Genomic DNA, 26555 nt, shown 5'->3' with positions numbered 1-26555 from the left:
ATATTAATAAAGCATTGCATGCAGACTGGGGGAGTGGGCATGGCACTGGGCGTAACTGTCAACTATCCTGGCTCGCAAATAAATATATATATATATATAGACATACATATGTATGTATTTTTTCAACCATTCATTTGGGCTTTTGTCCTTCTTCTTTTTTCGCTGGCTATTTGTGGTTTTTGCCACATTTTGCACTTTACAAAAGCAATTTACCAAATAATTATTTTGATAACAAATTTATTATTATAGTTTGGTTACATTTTTTTTTTCTTCTCATTTTCATTTTGAGTGTTTTGTTTGGTTTTACGCATTTTTGGCATATTTGCATATTATTGGCAAATTAATTTAATTGGATCTGCGGACAGACATTCTGCATAACAAATTGCGGCTGCTCAAATGGCGGACGGGAAATGAGATCTAATTAAACCGCATGGCATTCCCGTGTCGATAGTTCTTTACATAATTCGACGGATTAAGTATGTATAAATGAAAAAGCAATCAATCCCCTAATTAAATTGATTGGCACAAATGGAATTTATTTTACATGTTTAGATATACCATATAGTATATATATATTCGAGTTCGAATATATATCTAGCTAGACATTTTTGAATTTAAACTAAACCCGAATGTTTTTCTTTACAAATATTTTTAACCATATAATGAACTCAATTAGTATAGGTTAATAAAGTTTATAAAATAAATAAATAATTAATAAAGTTTATAAAATTTGACAAAAAGTTTGATAGATAATATAAGAATATATTGTTTTCTTGAAATCCCCCCATGGTCTATCTTGTAATATATATACGCTAAGCGTATATAATTGACCGATTTCTTTGTATTTCGTCAGCATTGGATTCTATTAGGCCTCAAGACTTGAATTTGGTCTGAGAAAAAAGTACATTAGAGAGAAAAAAGTAGGCAACATATTTTTTTCTTATATTTGGTAAGCAATTGATTGAGATGGAGGATTTATATGTATATTGAGAAATATATAAGCACAGTTACGGATTACAAAATTATAGATTTAAGCATCTTTAAAGTTATGGAAAAAAAAGGAAAAATGAAAAAAAGAAAAATATATATATATTATATAGGTATACATTCATATCCGTCTATAATAACTTAGATGATATATATTCATTATTTCCCTATTGCTAATCCTACTACATTGTTAATTTATGCAGATGTCAAAATGCAAATATATTTTTGGTACCAAAGTGTTATTGACGCGTTATAAAGCTGGCCAATATGAGTTTGCAATTAAGCCGCTGACACGGACTTGACCAGTCGAGCATTATCTGTCGCCCCGTCCCTTTCTCTCTCTCTCTCTTCCTCATTCCATGCAGGCATAATAGAGGATAGGGCTGCTCACCAAAAAAGGCGTTGAATAAAATGCGCGCATATTTTAGGCGACAGCCAATGCAATAACTTTAACAGCCTGGCAACAGCGCATAGACAACAACAATAACAACAGCAATAAGGCGAATACAACATATGACGATGGCAATTCATTTTACAGCAAAAACTGCCCCAAACCCTAACCGCAAAAGCCGGCTGCATGCGTATAACGACAGCCGATTCTAAACTCAGCAACAACAACAACAACAGCAATAACAACTGTAGTATATAGCAGTGCCCAAGGCAATTTACAACAAAATGGCAAACTAACACACAGACGAACACTCTCACACCCTCACACGTCCACACACACGCATTGAGCTTGCTGGGCATGCAGCGCCCTCTAACGGCCGAATGATTTAAAATTCGCACTGCGATTCCAGCAACAACAACGCCGAATTAACGGAAATGACAACCAAGCTAAAAATACGCTTGTTGTTGTTGTTGCTCGTTGTTATGGCTGTTGCTGCGCTTGTTGTTATTTCTTTTGTTGCCCGTTATTTGACCATGCTGACTGCGCGACGCCCGTAAGTGAGCAGCGCAGCGACTTCAATTCAATTGCAGCGCAATTTTCGCAATTTCGCTTGACTCTCGTGCTGTCTCTGTCTCGCTTCTATTCTGCGATTAATCGCGAAATAAAATATGAATTATAATTCGTATCGCGCAGGTTATGAAAATTGTCGAAATTGCACGGGTTACACCCCCTCTCCCTCTCCCATGCACGCTGTCATTCAGCTAATTTTAATGAGTATGTTTGCAGTCATCATCGCTCTCCCTCTTTAGCCCCACTCTCGCTCCCAGGCTGTCTCTCTCTTTCTCTCTCCTTTGTCGGTGTCTGTGCTGCGGTCTCCTTTGCAATTATCATCGAGCGAAATTTTGCTGAATTTTTCATTTTCATTTTTGGCCTGTTCTTTGGCATTAACAACATAAATAAATGCATGCATGTTTGCGATAATTGCGCAAAATGCATTGCATATTTATAGGCGCTTAAATGTACCTTTTATATATAGTTGCATATATAGATTTATGTACATATGTATATACATTATGTACATTGTATATATGTATTTTGTATTTTGTATATCTGTATTATATATCGATATTTATATATAGAGCTACATCTGCTGTTTGTTTGCTCGGTTGCTATTAGCCAATGGGAGCAGCGAATTCTGAAACCAATTCTATTTTTTAGGACGTTTTTTAATAAACATTTAATTGATATTCTGCGCAGACTATATACGGTTTTTTTTCAGGAATGGTCAGTGGTAGGTATATAAATATATATTTAATATACAATTTATTTACATTATAAAGCCTGAATGAAAATAACTACAAACTATTAAAATTTTTTTTATCAACATCTTTATAAATATAATCATTTAATTAATAAAGTATTTATATTATTCAATATTATTAAAAACTACATATTATAAAAGAATTTTCTCGAAAAATTGGATACCCAATATTAACGTATATACCCTTGGGCTTATTTATAAATTATCCTTAAATTATTAATCTAAATATAAAGTGAGTTTTAAAGCACAATAGAAAAATGTTAAGGATTACTAATTATTTGTAGTTTGCTGTACAGGCATAAAATCTTAAGAAAGTGGACCCCATAGTACGTGTCAGCATATGTGTAGATCAATCGAAGCTATGAATTATTTTGGGTCTCTTTACACTAGCTGAGATAACCTATACCATTCTAGTACCTGCGCCATTATGATATTAGTATATCGGAGATGTAGTTAATTTTTTCTAATTGGCAGCGTAAATATGATCTATGGCTAGGCAAAGAACACTTTGATTTGATTGATGAGATAGATAGATGGTAAGCGGAGTCAATTGGGAATCGCAACAGCTCAAACCCCCTTGAAACCGTTTTACCGTTTACCCATGCCGTGTGTCTATGGCTATCTGTGTGTGTGTGTGTTGAAATGCTGGCAAAAGGAGCAGCCAGCTCAAAGGGACCACTTGTTTCAATTATAAAACTACAAATTGTGCGATATTCGAGACTGCGCCAACAGCATCCATCCCAGAGCCCCGAACACCCAGTCGAAATCACAGCGAAGGGAAAGGTCCGAGTTGAGTCGAGTCGAGTGGAGTGGAGTGGAGTGGAGTGGAGTCGTGTTGGAGCTGAGCTACGCGGCGGCCATTAGAAATCGATTGACATAACTCAAAAATTGTGCAAATTAACGTAAAACCAGCGAGCCAACGACAATATGGGCGGGGCTAAAAAGCAGGGCGTGGGCAGTGGGACGTCGGCCGACAGCCGACAGTCGACAGCCTGTAAATAACGGGCCAACGTTCCAGCAGAGTCAAAAATATGGCCGGGCCTAGGGTTTCGCTGTAGTCAGAGGGCCACTGCATGCATGCATATGTATGTACAGTCCAACTGTGTGTGCGTGGGCGAGTGTGGGTGGGTGTGGCGGTTGCCAACAATGAGCACGACAATGTTTGGCGGGCGCGTCCGTTCAGCGCCTGATGAAGAAATACGCGCGACTGTTGCAAACCGCAGTCAGACCAACCGAACCCCTACCACCGCACCGGCCGACGACCCAGCACCATCCCACTCCGAGTGGAGCCCATATTTATGCAGCGCCTCGTGCAACGTGTCGCTCCTTGCTGCTGCTCGTTATTGCATTGGCCAATAACCGAAATATTGATTAGACTTTATAGGCAGCAGGCCACAAAAGCTGCAACCTCAGCCGCGCAACCACAGCAAAATAAATGATTTTCCCTCAATTTATACCAACGATATTTCGCTAAGATTTCAATGTTAGCGATTTGAGATGGGGCTATAGAAAAAAAGTTGAGTTCTGTTTCAGCAAAAATTTTATAAAAATTAAAATACTATATTATAACAATATTTCGAGCTATAAATACTATAAATTATAAAATTGTATTAATCATTTTTTTTTATTATATTTTTAAATTTAAACTTAAAAATCCTATTTATCTTTATTTTTAATTATTGATTTTATTAAGTTATTTACTTTGTATTATTTTATTGATTTAGTTGACCATAAAATATTTATTTAAATAATGCATTACTAAAAACAAAAATCAGATTAATAAACAAATATGTACCTAAAAAAAAAGAAATTTAACATAATAAATGTATAACTTATAAATTATTTTTAAAGTATTTTTTTTAGAATAAAATAAAATACATAATATAATATAAATATAATAATTTACTGAATTTTTAAAAAATTATTTTTTTTTTTTAAATAAATTTATAAATAGTATTATTCTCTAATGACATTTATTGAATGTCCTTTACAATATTTATTGAAGGCACGTTTCCAAATTTTCCATTTCCCATTATTTTTGTGTATTTAACTTTTAATGAAACACAAATGTTGATTTGCAAGCGATTTACTTTCTGGGAACACACTCGAAATAGGCGAGCCCGCCGCCATAATTATAACAAGTTCGTGTCGCTGACAGGAATTGTTGACATTTGGCGCTGTTTATGTCATATTATTTGTATGTTTGCTGTATTTGGGTGGCTCGGGGTGGTTGGGGTAGTTTTTAGTGGTTTTAGGTGCGCACTGAACGGAAATGCAACTTTTGTGGCGACGCAAAATTCAAATGTATATAGAATATAACAGATATATATATAAAGAAAATATATATAGAAAGGTACATACGGGCATATGAAGTGGGTGTGTAGGTGTGTATGTATGTGTGCATTTACATAATACTTACATGGGCAACTGCAAAAATAATTGCATATTTCATGCAGCGGCGCACAAAACAAACATCGTGCTCGGCCGCCACAATTGGCATTTGGCAATTTTCAATTTGGTTTTTAGAGGCACAGCCTCGCTCAGCTCCGACCCCAAGCATGCACACATATTGAACCAGTCGGCCATTATTTATTTAAATAATTGGCTAACCATAAAAAATAATTATAAAATACCAAAAATACTCGCGCAGACAAAAGCACATGAAAACCAGTTCGGTCTGGTGGAATTTTGAGGGGGGCGCAGCAATAGGACTCTCTACAAATGGTCTGAATAAATGAATAACGAATGCGAGCAAATCGGATTTTTAGAGCTACAGCTCCTATTCAAAGAGGCGCTACAATAAATGTCTGCCAAAAATATAAAATAAAATCAAAGCTGTTTAGGTTTTTATGGCTTAAATGCTGTTTTCAATTAGACTAAAACATTTTTTCGAATCGAAAAAACAATTTTAAATATTAGTATTTATTATTTATTTATTCACTTTAAATAAATTTATATCAGGGAATGAAACAATAACATATGTATAAAGCAATAATTTATGCCTAAGTTTTCGTTTTAGTTTAATAGAAATAAAGGGAAAATTGTACTTATAAAATAAGTACATTCTAAAAATTCTCATTCTTAATTAATTTTGTAGAAACTTTATAGCTTCAATTTAAATTTATAAATTTAAAACCTCAATTTTAATTTGATAAATAATTTTAATAATAATATAATAAGAAAAATTATGAAAATTAAAAGTTTTTAAAATATAAAATAAATTATACTTTTTGTTGTGTAATAAAAATTAAAAATAAAATATATAAATTATTTGTAATTTTTATTACAAACTTACTATAAAATATAATTTAAAAAAAAATAAAAATACATATATGATATGAAATTATTTGCATATTTAAAAACATTTTAATTCCCATAATTTTCCCTCTGAAATTTAAATATAAGAATTTTAGGATTTTAACTTTCAAAAATAGCTCTTTTTTATTAACTAGATAGAGATCAGTAAATATGAAAGTTGCGATTTATGATTTATGTATATATATTTTGTTGTACATATAAATCTTGAAGGAAGGTTTTTTATTAATTATTAAATATTAACAAGTCTTGAGCCACGAAAGCTGAGCAGATTGTCTGCTAAACCACTTCGGGTTGCTCGCTTTTATTATGAATGGACTTCACTATCAACAGACTCTCCTCTCCGCTCTGCTACGCAGAGTAGTCTGTTTTATGGTGAGAGCATTCTATGAGTCGGCATGAGTGTAGGATTTGCTTATTGAAGCGCTGCGGCTGTGTGCATATAGTTTAACCGATTGAATATACGATATATGCGCTCATTTCTTCGTTAGTGGGTATAGAGAATTTAGAAGACGAGATCTATGATTAAAATGGAATGTAGCACAATAATAAAATCAACATGCAGCTCATATTTATAAATATCACTATTATATATTCAGCTCATTTGAATACTTTATTTATCAAAATATTTATACACTTTATGCCAAAAAATGTTGTTTCTTAAATATCTAAAGGCTAAAGCAAATTCATAATTTTTTTAGAGCCGAATGATAAATTAAACTGTTGAAATAGGAGAATGTTTGATATATATTTGCTGTGTTTTATTGTTAAAAAATTCAATAACGGAAAGCCTCTCTTGAGCGATTGAAAATTTGCAATGTTTTCAATTCACCATGAATTTCTAATCGTATTTTAGCAGCTGTTGTTGTTGTTATTGTTGCTGATTGCGCTGCGTTGATGGGTGCACAAATAAACAATATTGTGCAAACAAATAGAAACACAAAGGAAACACACACGCGCAGCAGTATTAAAAAACACAAAAGACAACAGGAACTAGCGCCGTTATGGCTGGCGTAGATATGGAGTGAGGAAGAGTCGAAATGCATGGAAAATAAAAAATGAGAAGACAAATTCGTTGCTGGATACCGGCAGACCAACAGATAAGTACAATGTCAGACAGACAGTTACTCAGTCACAAACGCACACACACACACACACACACACACACACCCACACGTATTCTCACTCACTCACTCAAACACGTATTGTGACATTTTGAAATTGTTTATACATACAGAGACAGGCGAGTGTTTGAGGAAATGTTGCGCATACGCTGCGTAGCCAGCGGGGCAAACAATTTTGTTTGTTTTTTTTTTTTTTTTTTCATTTTGTTCTTTGTTTCTCAGCAACAACAAAGTGTCAAAGCAACGCACATATTTGTAGGCGTCGACGGGCGTTGCTTTTGTGAAAGCAATTTTCATTAACAAAAGGGGCGCGGTCGTGCTGTGGGCGTCAACGGGTTAAGGACGTCCGAACACCAATTGGAAAAAATTAAAAAAAAAAAAACACCCAGCCACTGAAAGCGAGCATTCACAACAAATACAAAAAAATGAAAGGGTAAAAAATGAGAAAATCAAAAATGTGTTATTAAGTGGATTTGCGCAACGACATGAAATTAATTTCATAAGAAAATTCAATTGAACTAAGTGTCATTCAATTTTTTATTTTTATTTTTATTTATTTCTTTTTAATTTAAATTGGATTAGACTCAAATTCGCCTTAAATTGAATTGAACTACATGTTTACAGTTGAGGGTGGAATAAAAATTTTTGATACAAAAATTCGTTTTATTTGCAAAATCTATAAAAGTTAAATGCTTTAAGCTGGAAAGAATTCCATGTGATTGAGAGATGTTTAATTTGTTATTTATTTATTTTTGTTTGTTATTTATCTATTATTTGTTATTATTAATTATAAAAATGATTTATAAAAAGTGCAAATTTTGTTTAATACTTTATGAGCTTAAAAACAATAAAATAATTTTAAAATTAAAAAAAAAAAAAAAATTAATAGAAATCATTTTATTAAAAATATATATGAATAGTAAACTGAGTGTATTTTTTTTTTTTTTTTGTGACAATAAAAGAATTACATTTAAACAAATCTAAAGCTAAAACAGAAAATTTATATGATTTTTCTATTGCTGTTATTTTTAATTTTTAGAAGCAATTCTATAACAGATACGATAGTTTGAGATAACGGAAGACTTCAAACATGATTCAGGGGCAAAATGGCAGAGATGCCAATCCTTAATATTAAGATTTGAAGATCTGAAACATAGCCGCTGAAGTTTTCATTATTTTAATTTAAATAATTATAGTAATTTTTGTCTGTTTTATATTTATTCTTCGTCTTATCATCAATTACAGAGAATTTTTTTTCCAAGCAATTAAATGATCTCTTGATTTAGGTTCATCAGAAATAAAAGCCATATTTACATATATGCCAGTCGTTCGACTGGATATTTTAATCAATTTTCTTTGTAATATCAGCAAAGGTTCATCCAATAAAAGAAAAACTCATCTCGGCAACGACCAGTGCCATATGATTTTTTCTCCTGCTCTACGTTCGGGTGGCATTGGTCTGGTTATATTTAAAAATGCAAACACAAGCAACAACAAACAAATGGCTAGCAAAAAATCAGATACGAACCCCCACCAAAAAAAAAAAAGTAAAAAAAACCCTGATAAAAAAGAAAGTAAATATAAAAGAGAAGCTGCAAGCAGAGAGAAGAGCGTTGGAAAAACACATCGCTATGAAATATTGCCAATCAGAAATGAAACCGAAAATAAATCGATTGTTTCAACAAACGCACAGAGCACAAAAACACGAGCAACGGCGACAGAGTTGCAGCCAAAATAACGGCAGCGGCTAAGGATAACGAGGACATGGCCCTGATGATGCGGACTGAAAGAGACAGCTGCTGCACGCAGAGAGACACAGAGTGACAGAGAGTGAGAGAGAGAGAGAGTGTGTAAGTGAGAGAGGGAGAGCTGGTCAGGTTGAGGTAGGTGGACAACAGTTCGCCAAAATTTTGTTGTTGCGTTACGCGAAAAAAGGCGAACGATGCGGGAAACGGCAGCAATTGGGGATAGTGAATGCGAGGACTATAGGCGTGGCAGGCTGCGCTGGCTGAGGGGAGCGGGCAACAGCGGGTGACTCGTTGCACGCTGAGTGATTGCTGTGTCTGTGAGTGTGGGTGTGTGGGTGCAAATTGAAACAGAGCTGAGAGCTGACCAGGCCTAGGCCTCGTCGTGTCGCATTGCTGCTGCTGGCCAGCCTCGCGGGCACAACAAGCGCGCTGAGTGGTTGCCAGGGAGTTGCGATCCAGAGAGGGAAGGAGAGAGAGAAAGAGTGAGAGAGAGCGAAAGAGTGAGCGAAAGCGAACGAGTCAGAGTGGGGTTTAGCACACGTTGCATTTGCATGTGCGGGGCATAATTGGACAGCACCCAAGTACGTCGCATTGTGTAAGTGCGTGTGTGCATGTGTGTGTGTATGTGTGTGTGTGGATAGAGAATCTCCGGCAGTCACATTGAATGGCAGCTACAATTCCGATTTTTTCTTCTTCTTCTCGCTGCCTGTACGCCGTGTATGTGTGTGTGTGTGTGGAGGCCTTTGCATATTGATGACGCTGCTGCCTCTGCTGCTGCTTTAGCTCTACCTCGGCCTATTCGTTCTCTTTTCGTTGTTTTTTTTTCTCTTTTGGGGGGGCTTTCGCTAGTTATTGTTAAGCCCGGGCCCAGGCCTCAGTCAAAAGGTGACATGCGAAATGTCCATGCCAATGATGTGGATGGCGCTTTAAACGAATCCTGATGAAACTGGGCCACACAACCAACCAGAGACAATGGAAGCTAAGCTTCAATTATGAAACAAACAGTCCGGCAGCCAAAGGCCAAATGTTTTGGCGCAAAGCTAAATTCAGCAAACATATAAATAGCTGACTTCAATGGCAGCCGCCGCTAGTTGAGTTGCCCAAAGTTGCATAGTAACTAACTAAGCTGAGCTGAAATTGTCTCAGACTGACAAATATTACTCTAGAATCTTAGCTGACTGTATAACTATATATAGCTTATATATAACTTATAAATAACTATAGTACATAACTATATCAATATATATCCCAATCAACATGGAGGACGAACAATAATTTCTATGGAGTTTTGTAGTTTTTTTAAATGATGGAATTCATGAAGCACTATCGAGAAAATGGAATTGCTCTAAATTATTCTTAAATTAGTCACAAGCAACCAATGTTAAGTTATGGTTTAGTCCACCTTAACTAACTAAAAATATAATATTTAGCATTCAAGAGCTTTAGAACTAACTAAACTAAATAATAAGTAAGCTCCAGAGTTAATTTTAATAATATCTATTTATATATTATATTAATTTTAGTTGTATAATTTGTATTAACAATTATGCATATATTATTATATCTCATTGTGCATATATTATTCTACTGTATTATATTTATTTATAGCTTTTATTCTTAAAAGCAAATTGATAACCATTTATAATTTTGTTTTTATTTATACACTAAATAATATATATAAATATATATATAAATAAATGTAATAAAAATAAAATAAATACTAAATTATTATATATATTTTTATATTTTTCAAACTCAAAAATAAATTTATAATTTAGTATTTATTTTATTTATAATACATTTGTGTAATTTTTAAACTTAAATATTAATCTATAATAATTTATAATTTAGTATTTATTTATTATTATTATTTCACAATAAATTTTATTTTTATTTTTACTCTCAAAAATAGATGTATAATAATTGAGTATTTAGTATTTTATTATTGCATTATCTTATTTATAATTTTTATAATCAAAATAATAAAATTTAATTGAACAAATCAAACATGGATTGACCTCAGAAATATATAGATGTGAATACAAATCTCGCAGTCATGCGAGCCTGGTACCAGAAGTTCTCTCTCCATTTCATACTACTTGCACTATTAGAGACAGCTGAATTATATTTCCATTCCCCATTCCATCATTCCATCTAGCTCTTTCCATATACACCTAACTGAGTGAAATAATGTTTTCTGTTTTTACTCTTTTCATATGTCAGATAAAGTGGCCATCAAATTCAGTTCGGACAGTGCGGCAATTCGACAGGGCTCACCTCTTATCTGAGCATTTGCAAGAGACTCTATTTGGCGATATCTCTCTATAGGAATAACACCCAACCAACTACAAATTTGAATGTCCAGCATAGCTGAGCAGCCCGTTAATATTGTCATGGGTGTGTCCATTTGCTGTGTTCGGAAAAATTTATTTATAAATACAAACGCACACAGAGGGACGCAAAACGCAATCATATATATAAATGCAGAAATGGTAAACCTGTACAGATACATATATATATATAGGTATATATGTAAATATATAAATATATATATGGCAACGGATATATAGAACTCGACATTAAATTTACGTGCCAATAAAATAAACAAGCGTCGAGTTTTTGGTGACTCGCCAGGGCAGGGCGCATACAACATGAGTGTCCAATTGGAATGAGGGCCTGGAGTTGAGTGTGTGTGTGTGTGGGTGGCGGCAAAGGAAGAGCCAGCGACAGACACACACACACTCAGACACACACACACTCAGACACACACACCCATGAATACTCATGCTCTCACACTCTCCCTTTGGCACTCCATGCATGCATAAATCGCGCGAATTTTTCACGTTGGCCGCGTTGATTGTATGGCAAAAATAACCGCGTATGTTGGCTGTTTGTTGTTTTTTGTTGCTGTTGCTGGGCGGGGCTGGCACATCAAATAAAAAAGGGGGGAGTGGCAGGCAGATGGGGGCCGGCTGGCTGGCTGGCTGGCTGACTGGCCAGGACTTGGCACAGACACATTGTGACAAAAGCAACAAATGCGGCGCGCATTTTATATAAATTTTAAATACAATTTGCAATTGAGCCTCACCGCCAAACAACAGCAAAAGACAACAACATCAACAACAGCAACAACAACGCGAGCAACGTGTGGAACGAGACTCGTTATCCTAGAGTTGGAGCTAGGACAGCGCACAACTGTCGAGTAATTGGAAATGTGTATTGTTTTAGAGATAGGAAATTGTACATATGTATACGCACATGCATACATGCATACATATATGACATACGTATGTGCGTGGGTATATATACATATATAGAAAGATATGAGGGCTTATATAGGGCTGCAAACGGTTTAATTGCCACTGAATAGCACTCAGTAACAAATTAAATGTTTCACATGAACTGAATTAAATAAAATATTATTCAGACTTGATGAAGAGAGAACATTTTCAATGAAAGTGCATATTATTTACTGAATTTGAATTATAATAAATATATAATTAGTATAGTTTATTATATTTATTATTAAATAGCATTTTTTAGATGTTTTATATTATTTATTCAGAAACACATACACTTGTATATACATTTTATATAATTTATTATTTAAATTTATGTATATTATTAGACATTTATATTTTGTATATAAATGCGCATATGCATACCATATATATATATTATATTTATATATATATTATTATTATGTATATAGTATACATAAATGTTATATGATTATCATATTCATAAGACGAGGTAACTCCCCAGTTTAGTTAATCCTCAAGCAACTTTACTTGGATAGGCTTTTCCTCTCTCATTTGGCAGGAAACACTAAAAACCATCGACCATCTCAAATTACAAATTCAAAGTGGTTTAATTGGAGTGAACAAGAAGAGCATAATAAGGAGAGTGCATTTACAAGCACACTTTAAAATGTTCTTCATTCATTCAAAGATCTGTCTCTACAAATGGTTTAAAGTGAAGACTAATAGAGGGTTAAATCGGAAATTTTGGTATATACCAAAAATTATGTTTTTGTCCAAAAAATATATGTTTAATTCATATATCGAAGTATATACATACATATACATATATAGATGTATGAAAAAGACATATATATTTTGGACCAAAACAAAAATTAATTTTCTAATAAGTCGAAACGTCTTTCTGTAAGAGTTTTAAATTAACTCTTGAGCATATTGAAGCTCATAAATATTTCAAAATGGAAATATTTTTAATTCTATCAATTATTTTTGTATTTTAATAAAATATAAGTAATTAATTTTGTTTTTCCCTTTATCACTTGCTGTACAAAATATATATTTTATTATTCCTTGCCAATTAGCAAAACCACCAACTGTCGTTTGCCAAATTTAACACATTATATATATCGCCATTATAAATGCCCCAAAGCTTAAGCTCTGCCAATTCATCAGGAGTTAACCCTCTTCACAGCATCACTCAACAAGCTGCAACACGTATGGAATGTCCAGCCGAAAGGCAGTCGACTGTGTAAAGTCTAAGCCTTCTTTATGAACCGGCGAGTACGATTCCGTTTCCCCCAATTGCACAGCTATCCCAGTCCGGTAAAAACTCCTGTCTAATCTATTAAAACCCACATGAGCGAAATTAACCAAAAACGGGGCAGTCAACAAAAGGAGTGAATGAGAGAGTTAGAAAGGGAGCGAGAGGGAGGGAAGCAGACCTCCTTTATTATAATTTTTTTTTTTTTTTTTAGTGATGAATGCATTTTCACATTTCCCCACATTTCCTTATTTCCACTGTTTGGCAGCCGCAAATGAAAATAAAAAGGGGCCCGTTGCGAACACGCCTCGATGCGAGCCGCAGATAAATTTCATAAATTAAATAGACGGGTTCTGGCCATATTACCGTAAAATTGCAGACAACCCTTCGGAGCTGAAATCTCATTACAATTTCAACGCGATCAGACAAAGCAGAAGAAGCAGCAAGAAGAAGAGCCACAACGGCAGCGGAAACCCCGTTGATGAAATGGACTTTTATCCCAAAACAGGATAGCGAGCAAAAGCCGGGAACATTGAAAACAAAGAAAAAGAAGAGAGAGAAAATTTGTAGAATTATGGTTTAAAAAAAAGGCAGGAAGACCCGTAGCAAAAGCGTCAACAGGCAAAAAGAATTTATATGAAAAAAGTATGTATAAAATAATAAAAAAAAATCACAACATAAGCAAAACTGATGCCATTGCCCCCCTAATGTCCTCATGCGAAATGCGGGGTGATCGGGAGGAGGGGGCGTTGGTCCATGGCGCGTAAAAAATGCAAATCCCAAGTCAAAGCTTAGCGCCGCTGCTCTGCACGTGGCAACCTGGCAACATACCAAGCTCCCAGCAGCAGCAGCATCAGCAACGCCCCCAAACGCCCCTCTCTCTACCCACCCACAACACATCAAGCTAAAATACACATATATGAGTAATGGCAAAAGGAAAATAAAATCATGCAAAGTGAGAATAGCTTCAGCATGACAAAGTTTATATACTCTAGTAGTTAGTTATTTATAAACTGATATAAATTTTACACGATTAATTTATATATAACATCAGTTCGACATAAAGAGAAAAGATATGTTCGATGACATGGAATATCAATGCTTAGAAGAAGATTCCAAAAAATCAAATTTGTCTATCATATAGACTTCTGGGGTAAAGAGTGACAAACTTTTAAGCTAATTTGTAGTTAAAAACTCTATTCACATGTGAATAGTTTAATAAAAAATATAAAAAGGCATACAATTAATTCGATTCGATTCCAAATAAGAATTTGTACCTCATTTCATTTTTACATTTTTGACAGAGGTGCATGTCAATCGGTTCTATCAACTATATGAAACTATTTATTCAGTAGGAATTCAGTTCTTGACCTTTCCATGATTATATAAGTATCTATATTTATATTTAATTTGACTTCAAATACTTCTTTAGCCTGTTACTTATTTTTCGACAGATTCATAATACTCTAACTACTAGAGTATAGCAAATATTAAAAAAAATGTTTATAGAACCTGAGTCTACGCAGGAATGAAATTTGAAAACGTATGTCCCGGCATAATGCAACAAGCCCCGTCTGTGAGCCAGTTCGCCTGGTCAAATGTTCTTCTCGCTGTTGTTGGCAGAGGGCAAATTCAATAAAAAGCTCGCTGAAAGTAGTACGAGATAGACAGCGTCGGCTTCATTTGTGTTAGTGTGTGTGTGTGTGTGGAAAAAATGCTGCAATTGGAGTTTGAGTTGAGTTGTGGCTACGACCGTGAGTGTGTGTGTGTGTGTGTGAGTGCGGATTGCATAGCGCAGCCCGCTGGATCAATGACGAAAGTGCGTTGAAGTGTAGTGCAAACAATGGCAAAAAAGCATAAGCAAATGGATGACCATGTATGCGTGTATGTGTGTGTGGTACATGCGAGAGCATGTAGCGGCATGTGAAACATATTTGAATTTTGTATGGCACTTGTTCCATACGTTCGAATTTTTGGGTTTTTCGGTAACACTCGCATGAATGCATTCATAGTGGCCAAATGCATAAAACTTTTCGAGTTAGGTGAAAGCACTTGAATGGCGAGTCTGTTCGAGGAAATGGTCGAATATTATCAAACAATATCAGAGAGGTTCTCAATATTCAAAGCTGAACAGATAACCAAATTGAATGAGTTAAGTATTTTTAAGCATATTCAAAATATTTTATTATACATATGTAAATTAAAATTAGATATTATCTCAGGCAACCTACATATTTAACTGATATATAAAATATTTCTGCGTATATCTGAAAAGTTGTATTAGTAATATGAGAGTCAGACACAATTAATAATAAAGCAATATAGATATTTTTAATTGTCTCTAACTTTCATATTACTTATCAAAATTTACAAAATTTACTTTTAAATATTTTATATACATATGAGCTCTCCAGAGGATTATAATTCGATTTATATCAGACTAAGGTCTTTTTAGAGAGAATCCGAGGCGAATCTTTTATAATGATTCGCTATGTAAAAATAAAATTTGCATAAAATCAAAACTAAATAAGTATTCATATAAAAACATATTAGGAAAAATATCTTATAAAACATATTAAACAGCAATATTTTGCGCTTTAGATTAAATTAAAACTAAAAAAAGCCATTTATTGACATTTAAACAAATGAAAAGTTAAGCTGAAAGATCAATTTTATATTTTATAGATTGCAAATATTATTGGAATTCAATTCACACACACACACACACTTCTCCTTGCACCACGGCACTCTCCTCTCTGCTCTTAGTCCCTGTCCGCATTCATAGTGCTGATTCGTAAGCCAGATGTCTGGTTTCATTGCCATTAGTGGCTGATTAAAAGACGCTGCCGTGCTTGCCCTATGTTTGCTACAGCAGAGAGCACCTTTGCAAAATCATTCGAGTAGTGCCTAAAAATTATACTAACAAGCAACACACACGCACACACACCTATCCATTAGCCTTAGCTTAGAGCAAGGGAGCTGCTGGGCAGCACTAAACAGCCGTCAAAATCATGACCATTAAGCTGAGAATGGGCAGCGGGCGAACAATGAAAAGACGGCACAGAGACGCAGAGTCGCCTCTGCTCTAACAACAGCTCAACTGTCCAGCTGCCCAGTGTGTGTGTGTAGGTGTGGGTGTGTGTATGTGTGTGTGGTGGTCAACTGTCCGCCTTAACCCGTCAACCGCATGCACGGACCGGCTCGTTCCCAGTTACTGGCAGAGCGCGGAAAAAAGGATTCCCCCGCCCCCAAATGGCTGCTGCAGAGTGCCTGCTGAACGTTCAGCTCAAGTAGCTTGTGTGTGCCATTTTTTCTCTCCCTTGTTCTACAGTTTTATTTTGCTTTTTTTTATTTATTTTTTTCATTTTCCTCTTCACTGCGAAACTTTGCTCTATTTCCGCCAACGTCTGGCGGCTAGCTGACTGGCCTGGTCTAGCCTGGTCTACTCAATGCTGTGCTCTGCTGATGTTTTAGCGGTTCGTTAACGGCGGTCGGAGTTGATGGCGCTGGCCGGTTCGTTCGGCTGATGGCCCTGGGAAGCTGCGATTGTCAGTTGCTTTATGCGAGTCGCGACATCCTGTGCGCCTTTGTGCCGGCATTTTGCATGCAAAGCGAAAATGTTGTCGCTGTTTAATGTCAAGCGTTGACTTTTTCTGCTGGCCAATGGATGGCAAATGCTCCTGCTGCTGTTGCTTCTGCCTCTGACCCCGGCCACAGATCTCATCTTCTGGCTGACCACTTTCAATGTTTGCCGCTGGCTAACTGCAGACATTTTCATGCCCATTGCGTATTGGACCACGCCCCCCCGTCACCCACACACCCATCGCCTTGCCGGCTGTCTGTCCCAGCTGATGTGCTGTCTTGATGGATTTGTCTGGCTAAGTGTCGGTTCGTTGACTTACTGCAATTGAAGTTGGAGTCTGAGCAGCTCAAGGGGCGTCGCCGTCATCAACGAGCATTGATCAAATCAGCTTTGAATGTGATGCGAAAATATAGCAAATCGAGCCAGAAAGCAAGGCATTTTTTTCAAGTACTTAATAGAAAATAGTAGTAGAAAAACATTTATTAAAAATATATTTAGCTTCTAGCTAATTAAATTGTATATTTTTTTTATTGCTGATGATTTATTAATTGAGTGATTTAGTGATGACCATTGATTTATTTAGTGATTTTTTTTCCAAAATATTTTATTTTGTATTCTTTATTTACATTTATAATTAAAAATAAAAAAAGATTTAGAATACTTTTCAATTATTAGTATATATTTAAAAATAATAATAATAATAATTTAATTCAAAATATAATATATATATTACATTGCTTTATTAAATTATTGCTCGTTATAAAAATAATTTACTTTAAACTGATAATTTTTGATATTTATTTTTATTATTATTACTTGAATATTTTTGTTTTCTATAAATTTGCTCATATATCTGCTTATAAATTTGATTACAAAAACTTTTTGGACCATAAATTTTTGGAATAGATTATTATTATTATTATTTTTTAAAATATATACTTATACTACAAATAACTATAAGTATGAAAAATATTCTAGAACATTTTTTTTTTTTTAATTTGTAAATGTAAATAAATAATGCAAAAGCATTTAAAAAAATCACTAAATAAAAAAACAAGTAAACGATGTACAAATAATTTTAAACTATATACTAATTATTTTTATATTATGTTTAAAGTTATATTTCTTACTTATATGACTTAACTCGAAAACATGAAATGCTGTCACATTTGCAATAATTTGCTAGAGCTTTAAGGCCAATAAAAACGTCCACCTTCTGAAAATCTCTCACTTTATTTATATGTTTATTTTTATTTTATTTTATTTTATTTTATTTTATTTTTTTTTTTTTTTGAAACGCAAATGCAGAAAAATTCTATAAATATGTATAAGTTTTTCGTGAGCCAATCTAAAATCGACTCGCACAAATTGAATACGAAATTCCATTCGTATATGCCAGATATTTTCTCTCCTATTGATTGTTTTGGCGTTAGCTAACCCTGACAGAAAAAAGTAAAGAACGCCATCCGAAACAGGCAGCTGACGGGATTTTACACACGACTCTATGTCTGGCATTCTCGATGCACCCACACTCGGAACTCGAAACTCGAAATTGGGAACTCCGTGACCAACCCGAAATATACTCTATATGCCCAGCTCTGTGGGTGGCAGCTGCCAAATGCCGCGAGCTGCGAAACAAAACAAAACAGGGGAAAAAAAAGTAATAGAACTTGGTACAAATGACAAGCTCAAATGGCTCAAATGTTTTTGTTTGCAATCATATTATATTTATGCACAGTTTGCATCTCGCTCTACGCTGTTTTAGCCAGTCTCCTGCCTCGTTCCAGCTTTAGTCTGATGAAATGTGTTTGGATATATTTCTTTTTTTTTCTGTTCACATTGAAAGTGGGTATGAAAAAAGAGTATATTGGCTTGGGGTAGTTGTATGCTAGCAGGAATTAAGTCGAAGTGTGCTATACATAAAAATATATAATACAGTCCAGTTCCGATAGTTCGAAATTGCAAAGTCGTCCGTTTTCTTTTTCGATTTACTCGGAAATTCAAACTATCGAAAATGAATTTTTTCAATGGGGATAACATTTTTTAGCGGAGTACAAGCTATCGAGACTCGAAAGTAGTAGTATGACTGAACACTAAAGAAAACTAAGGGATAACCATATTTTTAAAAGAATTTGAAGCGAATAATAAAATTGACATATATAGTTATTCATTTATACATATGTGATTAAGATTATTCAATTAAATTGGAGTCTGGAAAACTCAAATAGTTGAAGTCTGGAAATTTGCTAGAAACCTTAAACAAACCCAGTTTACATTCTTTCCTTCATTCCTTGATTGTTAAGAACTTGTAAGCCATAAGAGCTGTTTATATAAATATGAAATGGAGTTTCTCATAAAAAAAAAAAATAAATATAACAAATATTTGAATTCTGAGATAATTCAACAATAAAGTAAAAATACCTATATAACTGCAGCTCTAGGATTTATTCAGCGTATTTCCCAGTCGGCTACTCTTAATTAGAATACATTCTGTACTTTTTTTTTTTTCGTACCTAGCGTACTTTTGCATATGGAATTGATGCCCATTCTTCGCTGGCCTAATGCTCGTTTGGGTTAATCAAGGCTCGAGATTTTAAATTTTATTTATCATTTGGGGTTTATTTTTTTTGGGAATGCTTTTTGGCTGTTTGTAATTCCATTTCGTTTATTTGGTTTATTTATTTTGGTACCCAAATTGCATATTTTGCAACGGGACACTTTTGCTGTTGCTTAATATGTAATATATATAAATATATATATAAAGAGAGAGAGAGAGTGAGAGAGAGTGTATATCAACGATATGGACCGTCCCAGCCCTCCCGCGCCAAGTGCTTCAACTTTATTATTACATTTTTTTGCCATTTATTTTACATTTATTTATTTCTTTTTTGGGAGCGAGGGTTTAAGAGCTTGTCAGCGTATGTGTGTTTCCCAGCTGTGTGTGTGAGTGTGTAACGCCCTTTATTCGGACAGTGCATTTTTAATATAATTTTTGCAGTTGCCCTGTCCTGCCTCGCCCCCCGCTGGCTTACGTTTGCCTCAGCTGCCGCGGCCACAATTTTTTCAGATTTTTTTCAGGTTTTTTTTTTCGTACTTATTTTGTTTTTTGCCGCGCCCACCTCTGCTGCCCAAGCCTTGTTTGTAGTGGGCGTATATATATGTATGTATGTATATAATTTTTTGTATATGCCATGTGTGAAGTCCTGGGGGTTGGTCGCCGCCCATTGGCAACTGTCCGGTTTGCAGGTGGATGCGCTGCATATGCAAATGGTACACATGGATATGAAAAAATATCCATATATATATATATATATATATAATTTTTTTTGTTTCGCTGCTGCATTGAGGCTGGGGCGGAGGAGTAGTCTAGCAGGCGTAATAAGCAGGCGTTGTCACGCGTACAGTTGAAACGTTGGTTCGGGTTCTGGTTCGAGTTTGAGAGTCTGAGTTTGGTTCCGCAACAAACAGGAAAAATACTTTCTGCCATATAAGCAAAAAGTATTTTTAATGAATTTTTATGCTGGGCGGTGTATTGTTTTTTAGTGTTTTTAATTAATTAAAAAAATATATATGCGTGTACATATATATATTTATAATTGCATAATATTTTAATTGAAATGGAGGTGGAGAAATGGGTAAAAGCGTTGAGCGACTGGATAATGGGAACATTGTTGCTAAGGTCGTTTAATCAGGTGCGGATTTCAAGTGTTGCTCTCACTTTGATCACAAGGTAAACCGAAAATGATTTTAGAATAATTAAATTAATGCTGCTACACAACATTTGGATATAATAGTGGATTAATCAGTAAACCAGGTTTAATGAAAAGAAAAAGAATTTAACAATGAAAGTGAAGTTGTTTAATATATGTAGAGCTTGCTATAGATGATATGGTTAGGTAGATCCAAGTTTTCCAAGTTTTAAAGTCGCCTTTAGTTCAAATCTTATGTCATTCACAACACACTTCAAGGAATATAGAATACGAAAGATTCGTAATCATAGGATGGCCAATAATTGCAAAGTCCTCGCTCTGAAACTCAGGCAAGCGTGCCACCTCCAAATCCACCTGTTGCCAGCGCTGAATCATGTAGTGGCGCTTTTGGAGTTCGGCAACGGACAGACGATCGCTCAGCAGACAATTGCAACAGATGCGTTGTATCAAAAAGCATTGCAGTGGCACATCTTTCAGTCCACCCATCGTAGTCAAAATATTTGGCCCTGCCAGCAGTAGCCGAGGCACGTTATCGCGGAGCAGTCGAAAAGCTTCACGAAGATCTCGAGCGTGTCGTTCGAGCACTTTCTCCTGATCGTCCCAGTGACACCTATCGGATCAGAGATCATTGTTGCCCACGAACACGGTGATCAGCTTCCAGTGCATCAGATCGACGAGCACACGTACGTGATACAGCAGATAGTGCGACATTAGCATTGGTTTGGCAATGTTGAGGTGCGAAGTCTCATGATTTACGACCAGACTGTGACTCGTGGCATAGCCATAAAGTTTCGGATTGAAGACCTTTAGTATGTTGGGCAGAGTTAAGACTGTGCGGCACGTGCCCAAGCCTCCGCCAGAAAAGCTAAAGCCCCGCAACTCGTCAAACATGCCGAGCACACTGCTGGATAATACGCAGCCACGATGCAGACGTTCCACAGAGTTTAGTGGTGTGCAGGATCAAGTATTGTTGAGCGAGCAGGGAAACGGAAAATGACTAGGAAACGGCACTTGCAGTTTGCAAGAAAAAATTGGCGCAAATACCGATCCCTGTCTGTATAGACTGAAACACCATTTGTAATCGGTCCAAGTGGATTAACGCGATCAACACGCAATCAAATATTGTCCAGCTGCTGTTGGGAGCGATTCTGCTCTCGAATACGTGGAACTTGAGGAAGCAAAGAGGCTGTGTGAGTGGCAATGAAAAGTAGCCCAATGAGCACAGTCCATTTATTTGGCATTACGACTATGTGGAACGTATGTTTGCACATATCAATCACTCTTGATGCATGGAGCACATTTTCGTATGTGGATTCTAAGTAATTTAGTGAGTTCAATATTAATTATAACAATCTAGTTCACAAGTACTGTGGATTGTATGTGGATGCTATGTAGAATCAAGAGGTTGGAATGTCTTGTCTTATATGGAAACATCTAATACGTTTAGTAATTTTATGCGTGTAAATTGTGTGTGGATTCTAAGTTTTTCATTCGGTTTTTGATTTTTACATATTTTGGCAAATATCAAATTACTTTTATTCGCGTGTGGATTCAATGTTTTTTGTACATTATTTTCGGTTTAGACAGACTTTGGTAAATATCAAATTACTTTGTTGATATCACTTGCTAATGTCAAGCACATTTGTGATGTTTTAGTCGTCCGCACTTCTTTAGAAATTCGTTTTTTACACTTATTAACTTTTCTGCTTAGGCTGAGCTATACTTTGTAGTGCTACAATAGTAGTTCATACAACGACTTCTCGTTACGTACTCATCCAAAACGCAAATGTGTCGAGCGCTTAAATATGAGTTTTAATATTTCGCTTACATTTTTAACTTTAGCCGACTTAACTTTGACCTTTGATATAATATTATGTTTATTATACTTTTGCTAAAATCTGTATAATTACATATTGTTTTGACTGTTTATGTAATTTTTTCCTTAAAACTCAACACCTAAATTTACTTATACTCTATATCTACGACACGGCAATAGCATTTAATTGTCGTGCATGATTTCAGCTCACAGCTCAGCTACACAAAGATGTGCTCATTAGGCTTGAGCGACAACACTTACAATATTAATAGCGAATTGTTTAAAACGATATATTTGTCAAAGTAACTGAAGCATAGTGATCTAAGTGCTGTCTATGCATAAATCTAGTCTTGCTATATTCATTCGTATACGATATGGGTTGCTGTTTATAGAAGATATAAAGATATACTATATCCATACTATTTATTTTATTGATTTGAAGTGATCTAAAAATATAAACTATATATAAATAGGTGAGTCTTGGATATGGTTGATTCTATAAGCTATATCTATAAGCAATAAGCACTAAGTGGAAGCAATTCAGAATATGCCCTCACACACTTTTTAGCTTGTAAAGGAAAAAGTAAGCAGATAATTAATAAATACTTTTAAAATTCATTATTATTATTTTTATATTATTATTATTATTATTATTATTATTATTATTATTATTATTATTTTTTCATCAAGAAACTTTTAATCCTCTTAAATACTAACATTTATATTGGTGTGTATGTGCTATAAGTAATTGCAATAAATAAATAACAATAAGAACTAATTGAAGCAGTGTCTGAAAGGGAAGCACCCTGAGCCCGATCCGCTCTTCAAACATATAAGCTACACATGAAAACAAGTAAAGATTACTTTAGTCAGGACTACACGATTCACTCTACGATTCCTAGATATATAAATATTAAATATTAACATGTAAGAAATTCGGAATATTCAACCTATTCAGGTCTAAGAGAACAAAGTTCAACAAAAGAAAATCGACTGGACTATACTTTCTATTCAAGCTTGGCTGTTATAAATATTTTAATGAGAGCCTTATGCACTGAGTGGTTTAATAGATATTAGCAACTATAAAAACGAAATTTTTCCTTAAATTTTCTGTTTTTAAACTAATTATCCGCTCCATACTACGAATCTTGAGAAAGATTGTTCTCTACTATTTATGACTACTTATCATATCAATATATACAAAATAAAATATCAACTTTATTATTATCAAAGTGCAGCACTCTCAGCTGGGTCGCACCACAAAGAACGGTTGCTCCCTGCTTGGACAGAAGAACCTTTCAAAGGGCTGGGTCAGTATGTTGGCACGTGGTTTCTGCTCATCCGGCAGGAACATGCCCTTCCACAGCAAACTTGCTGCGCTCGCGTGTGCACGCTGGCTAAAGTGGAAACAGTCATGGGAGAAGTCGCGCCAATCCGTATTACCATTTGGAAGCTTGGGCACGGACAGATTTGTTACCATGGGATGGCCAATGATAGCAAAGTCTTCGCGCTGAAACTCCGGCAATCGTGCCACCTGCAGATCAACCTGTTGCCAACGCTGAATCATGTAGTGTCGCTGCTTCGCCTCGGATGCGGTCAGACGATCGCTTAGCAGGCAATTGCAGGCAATACGGTGCACCAGAAAACAGTCGAAGGGTACATCCTTTATCGGACCCATCGTGGCTAAAATATCGGGCACCGCCACCAAATTGATCAGAAGGCGAGGCACATTATCGCGTAGCAGTCGAAAAGCTTCACGAAGATCTCGAGCGTGTCGTTCGATCACTTTCTCCTGATCATCCCAGTGACACATGTCGGAGCAGATATCATTATTGCCCACAAAAACAGTCAGCAGTTTCCAATGCCGTTTCAAATCCACGTGTGGATCGCGTCGCATCAGATCGATGAGCACACGTGCCTGATACATTAGATCATGTGACATGATCATGGGCTCTGCAATGTTGAGGTGTGAAATTTCATGATTTACGACCAGACTGTGACCCGTGGCATAGCCATAAAGATTCGGATTGAAGACCTTTAGTATGTTGGGCAGAGTTAGGACTGTGCGCCAGGTGCCCAAACCTCCGCCGGAAAAGGAAAGTCCGCGAAACTCATTGATTAGATCTAACGCATTGCTGGATACAATGCCATTGCCAGCGGATAAGGAATCTCCAATGGAAGCCACGATGTCTATATCGCCAGGTCGCAGACGTTCCACAGAGGTGGGCGGAGTGCGGGATCTGGTATTGTTGAGGGAGCAAGGAAATGGAACGCGACTTGGAATCGGAGCTTGCATCTTGCCCTCACGTCTGCTGATCCCGTAGAGTTCGGTTATTTTATTCAGCCCTGCGTTTAACATGCTTCCACGAAGCATGAGAAACCATTGGCGAAAATTCCGGTCGATATCCGTGTACTGTGGTACACCATTTGTGACCGGTTGCAGTGGATTGAACTGCTTGGAATGCACTCCAATGCTGTCCAGCAGCTGATGGGAGCGATTCTGCAGGCGACGCCGCAGTGTATAAGGGCTACAGTACGAAGCGATGCAAAGTACCATAAGGAGAACAATTACAATAGTTCGAGTATTTGTCATTTTGTGTGATGTGATGCAATCTGGAAGCATTAATTATCTTTAGCACGTTCTCTTGTGTGGACTTTATGTTATTTACGCAGAGACAGTAAAATATTCGTTTTTTTTTTCACAACACAAAAGTGGCAGTATATTAGCCCACATTAGCGCGTGTGGATTTTATGTGGATGGCATGTGGAACATAAACTCTCGGATTATGCTACTTATTGAGCACATCTGTCACATTTATACCGTATTTGTATCACGCTCAAGCGTATTTTTTGCATGTGGATGCTATGTGGATTTAGTTGCTTATTAGATAACGGTAGTTTTAGATAAATATCAAATCACTTTTGTTATATAAGTCACAGATTCATGGTAAACGCAACGCTTGTGAACTGTAAGTGGATCGATTTCTCTGTCACTTCCCCATAAACTGATCGATACATTTAAGGTCCTTTTTCGATTGGAGACGCTCAACTCAGACACGCACGCACAACGACATCTCGACACGTTCTCACACGGAACGCAAGTGCGTCAAGCGCTTAAATGTTGCTATAAATGGAATCTCGTACAATATAAACACTGATGTTTTAGCTCTCTGTTTGAGCGCTCATTGAGCACTTGAGCACTCAATTCCTTCCATTAAAAACAGCAACAACAACCCGGCATAGTTTAGAGCTGCCACTACAGAACTTGACTCGAATGCGTTGACCGAGACATTAGCTACTATTAAAATGACAACAACAATAGCGACAACAACAATAGCAAATGGGACAGACATTTGTCTGTTGCCACTCGGCCTGGGCTCGACTCAAGTGCGTTGGGTTCAAAGATATTGTCGAAAATCGTATTAAAATCAAAACCAAAATAAAAAAAAAGAGATAAACATAATAAAATAGTTACCTTGGCAAGTATGTTGATGCTACTACAACATGGCAAACAACAATTAATGTTTCATATAATATAAAAAATGTTTTTTAATTTTATATGTGTACAATTGAATAAACATGTTGATAAATTGGAGCCCGCATTGCGAATATTATGTCAGTTGCTTAGAATATAATGAGTTACATGGTTTATACTCACATTACTCTGAATGATACAAAGTTTGCGAAAAGCACCTTAACTGGTTATTCGCATGCAAAGCAAGTTATCTATAACTAAAGATATAACTATATAGCTGCATTCATATATATATTAATATACAATATATATATAGTATTTTAGTTCAGTTCAAAAAATTAAGAGTTTCGACTGGGAGTAAGCAAAAAAAAAAAAAACTATTACTTTTAATCTTGCATCTATCAGATCAAACAAAACTATTAAACAAAAATTTTTAAGATTTAAGGAAAAAAAAATAAATAAAAGATAAATAAATAAATACAAAAAAATAATAATAATAATAAAATAAAATAAAATGAAATAAATAAATAAAAAACAAACTATATAAATGATAATAATATTAAG

At 35.4% G+C, this 26555-nt stretch overlaps 3 protein-coding genes across 3 annotated transcripts in view; all 3 read right to left on the bottom strand.

Moving 5' to 3' along the window:
- Nucleotides 1-26555, bottom strand: part of LOC108609567 (neuroguidin) — a 68491-nt gene that overhangs the window by 3524 nt on the left and 38412 nt on the right. The window lies entirely within an intron of this gene.
- LOC108609565 (phospholipase B1, membrane-associated-like) lies at nt 21319-21591 on the bottom strand. The gene has a single exon (XM_018001285.2). It carries the CDS (start codon nt 21589-21591, stop codon nt 21319-21321), a length of 273 nt encoding a protein of 90 aa, XP_017856774.2.
- Nucleotides 23760-26250, bottom strand: LOC108611843 (phospholipase B1, membrane-associated-like). The gene has a single exon (XM_018004659.2). It carries the CDS (start codon nt 25137-25139, stop codon nt 23760-23762), a length of 1380 nt encoding a protein of 459 aa, XP_017860148.1. The 5' UTR covers nt 25140-26250.

This window comes from Drosophila arizonae, chromosome 3, assembly GCF_054131065.1.
Source record: "Drosophila arizonae isolate 15081-1271.41 chromosome 3, UAZ_ARI_1.0, whole genome shotgun sequence".
NCBI lineage: Eukaryota > Metazoa > Arthropoda > Insecta > Diptera > Drosophilidae > Drosophila > Drosophila arizonae.
Note: the sequence above shows the minus strand (reverse complement) of the source record. Positions and strands in the feature narration are given on the sequence as shown.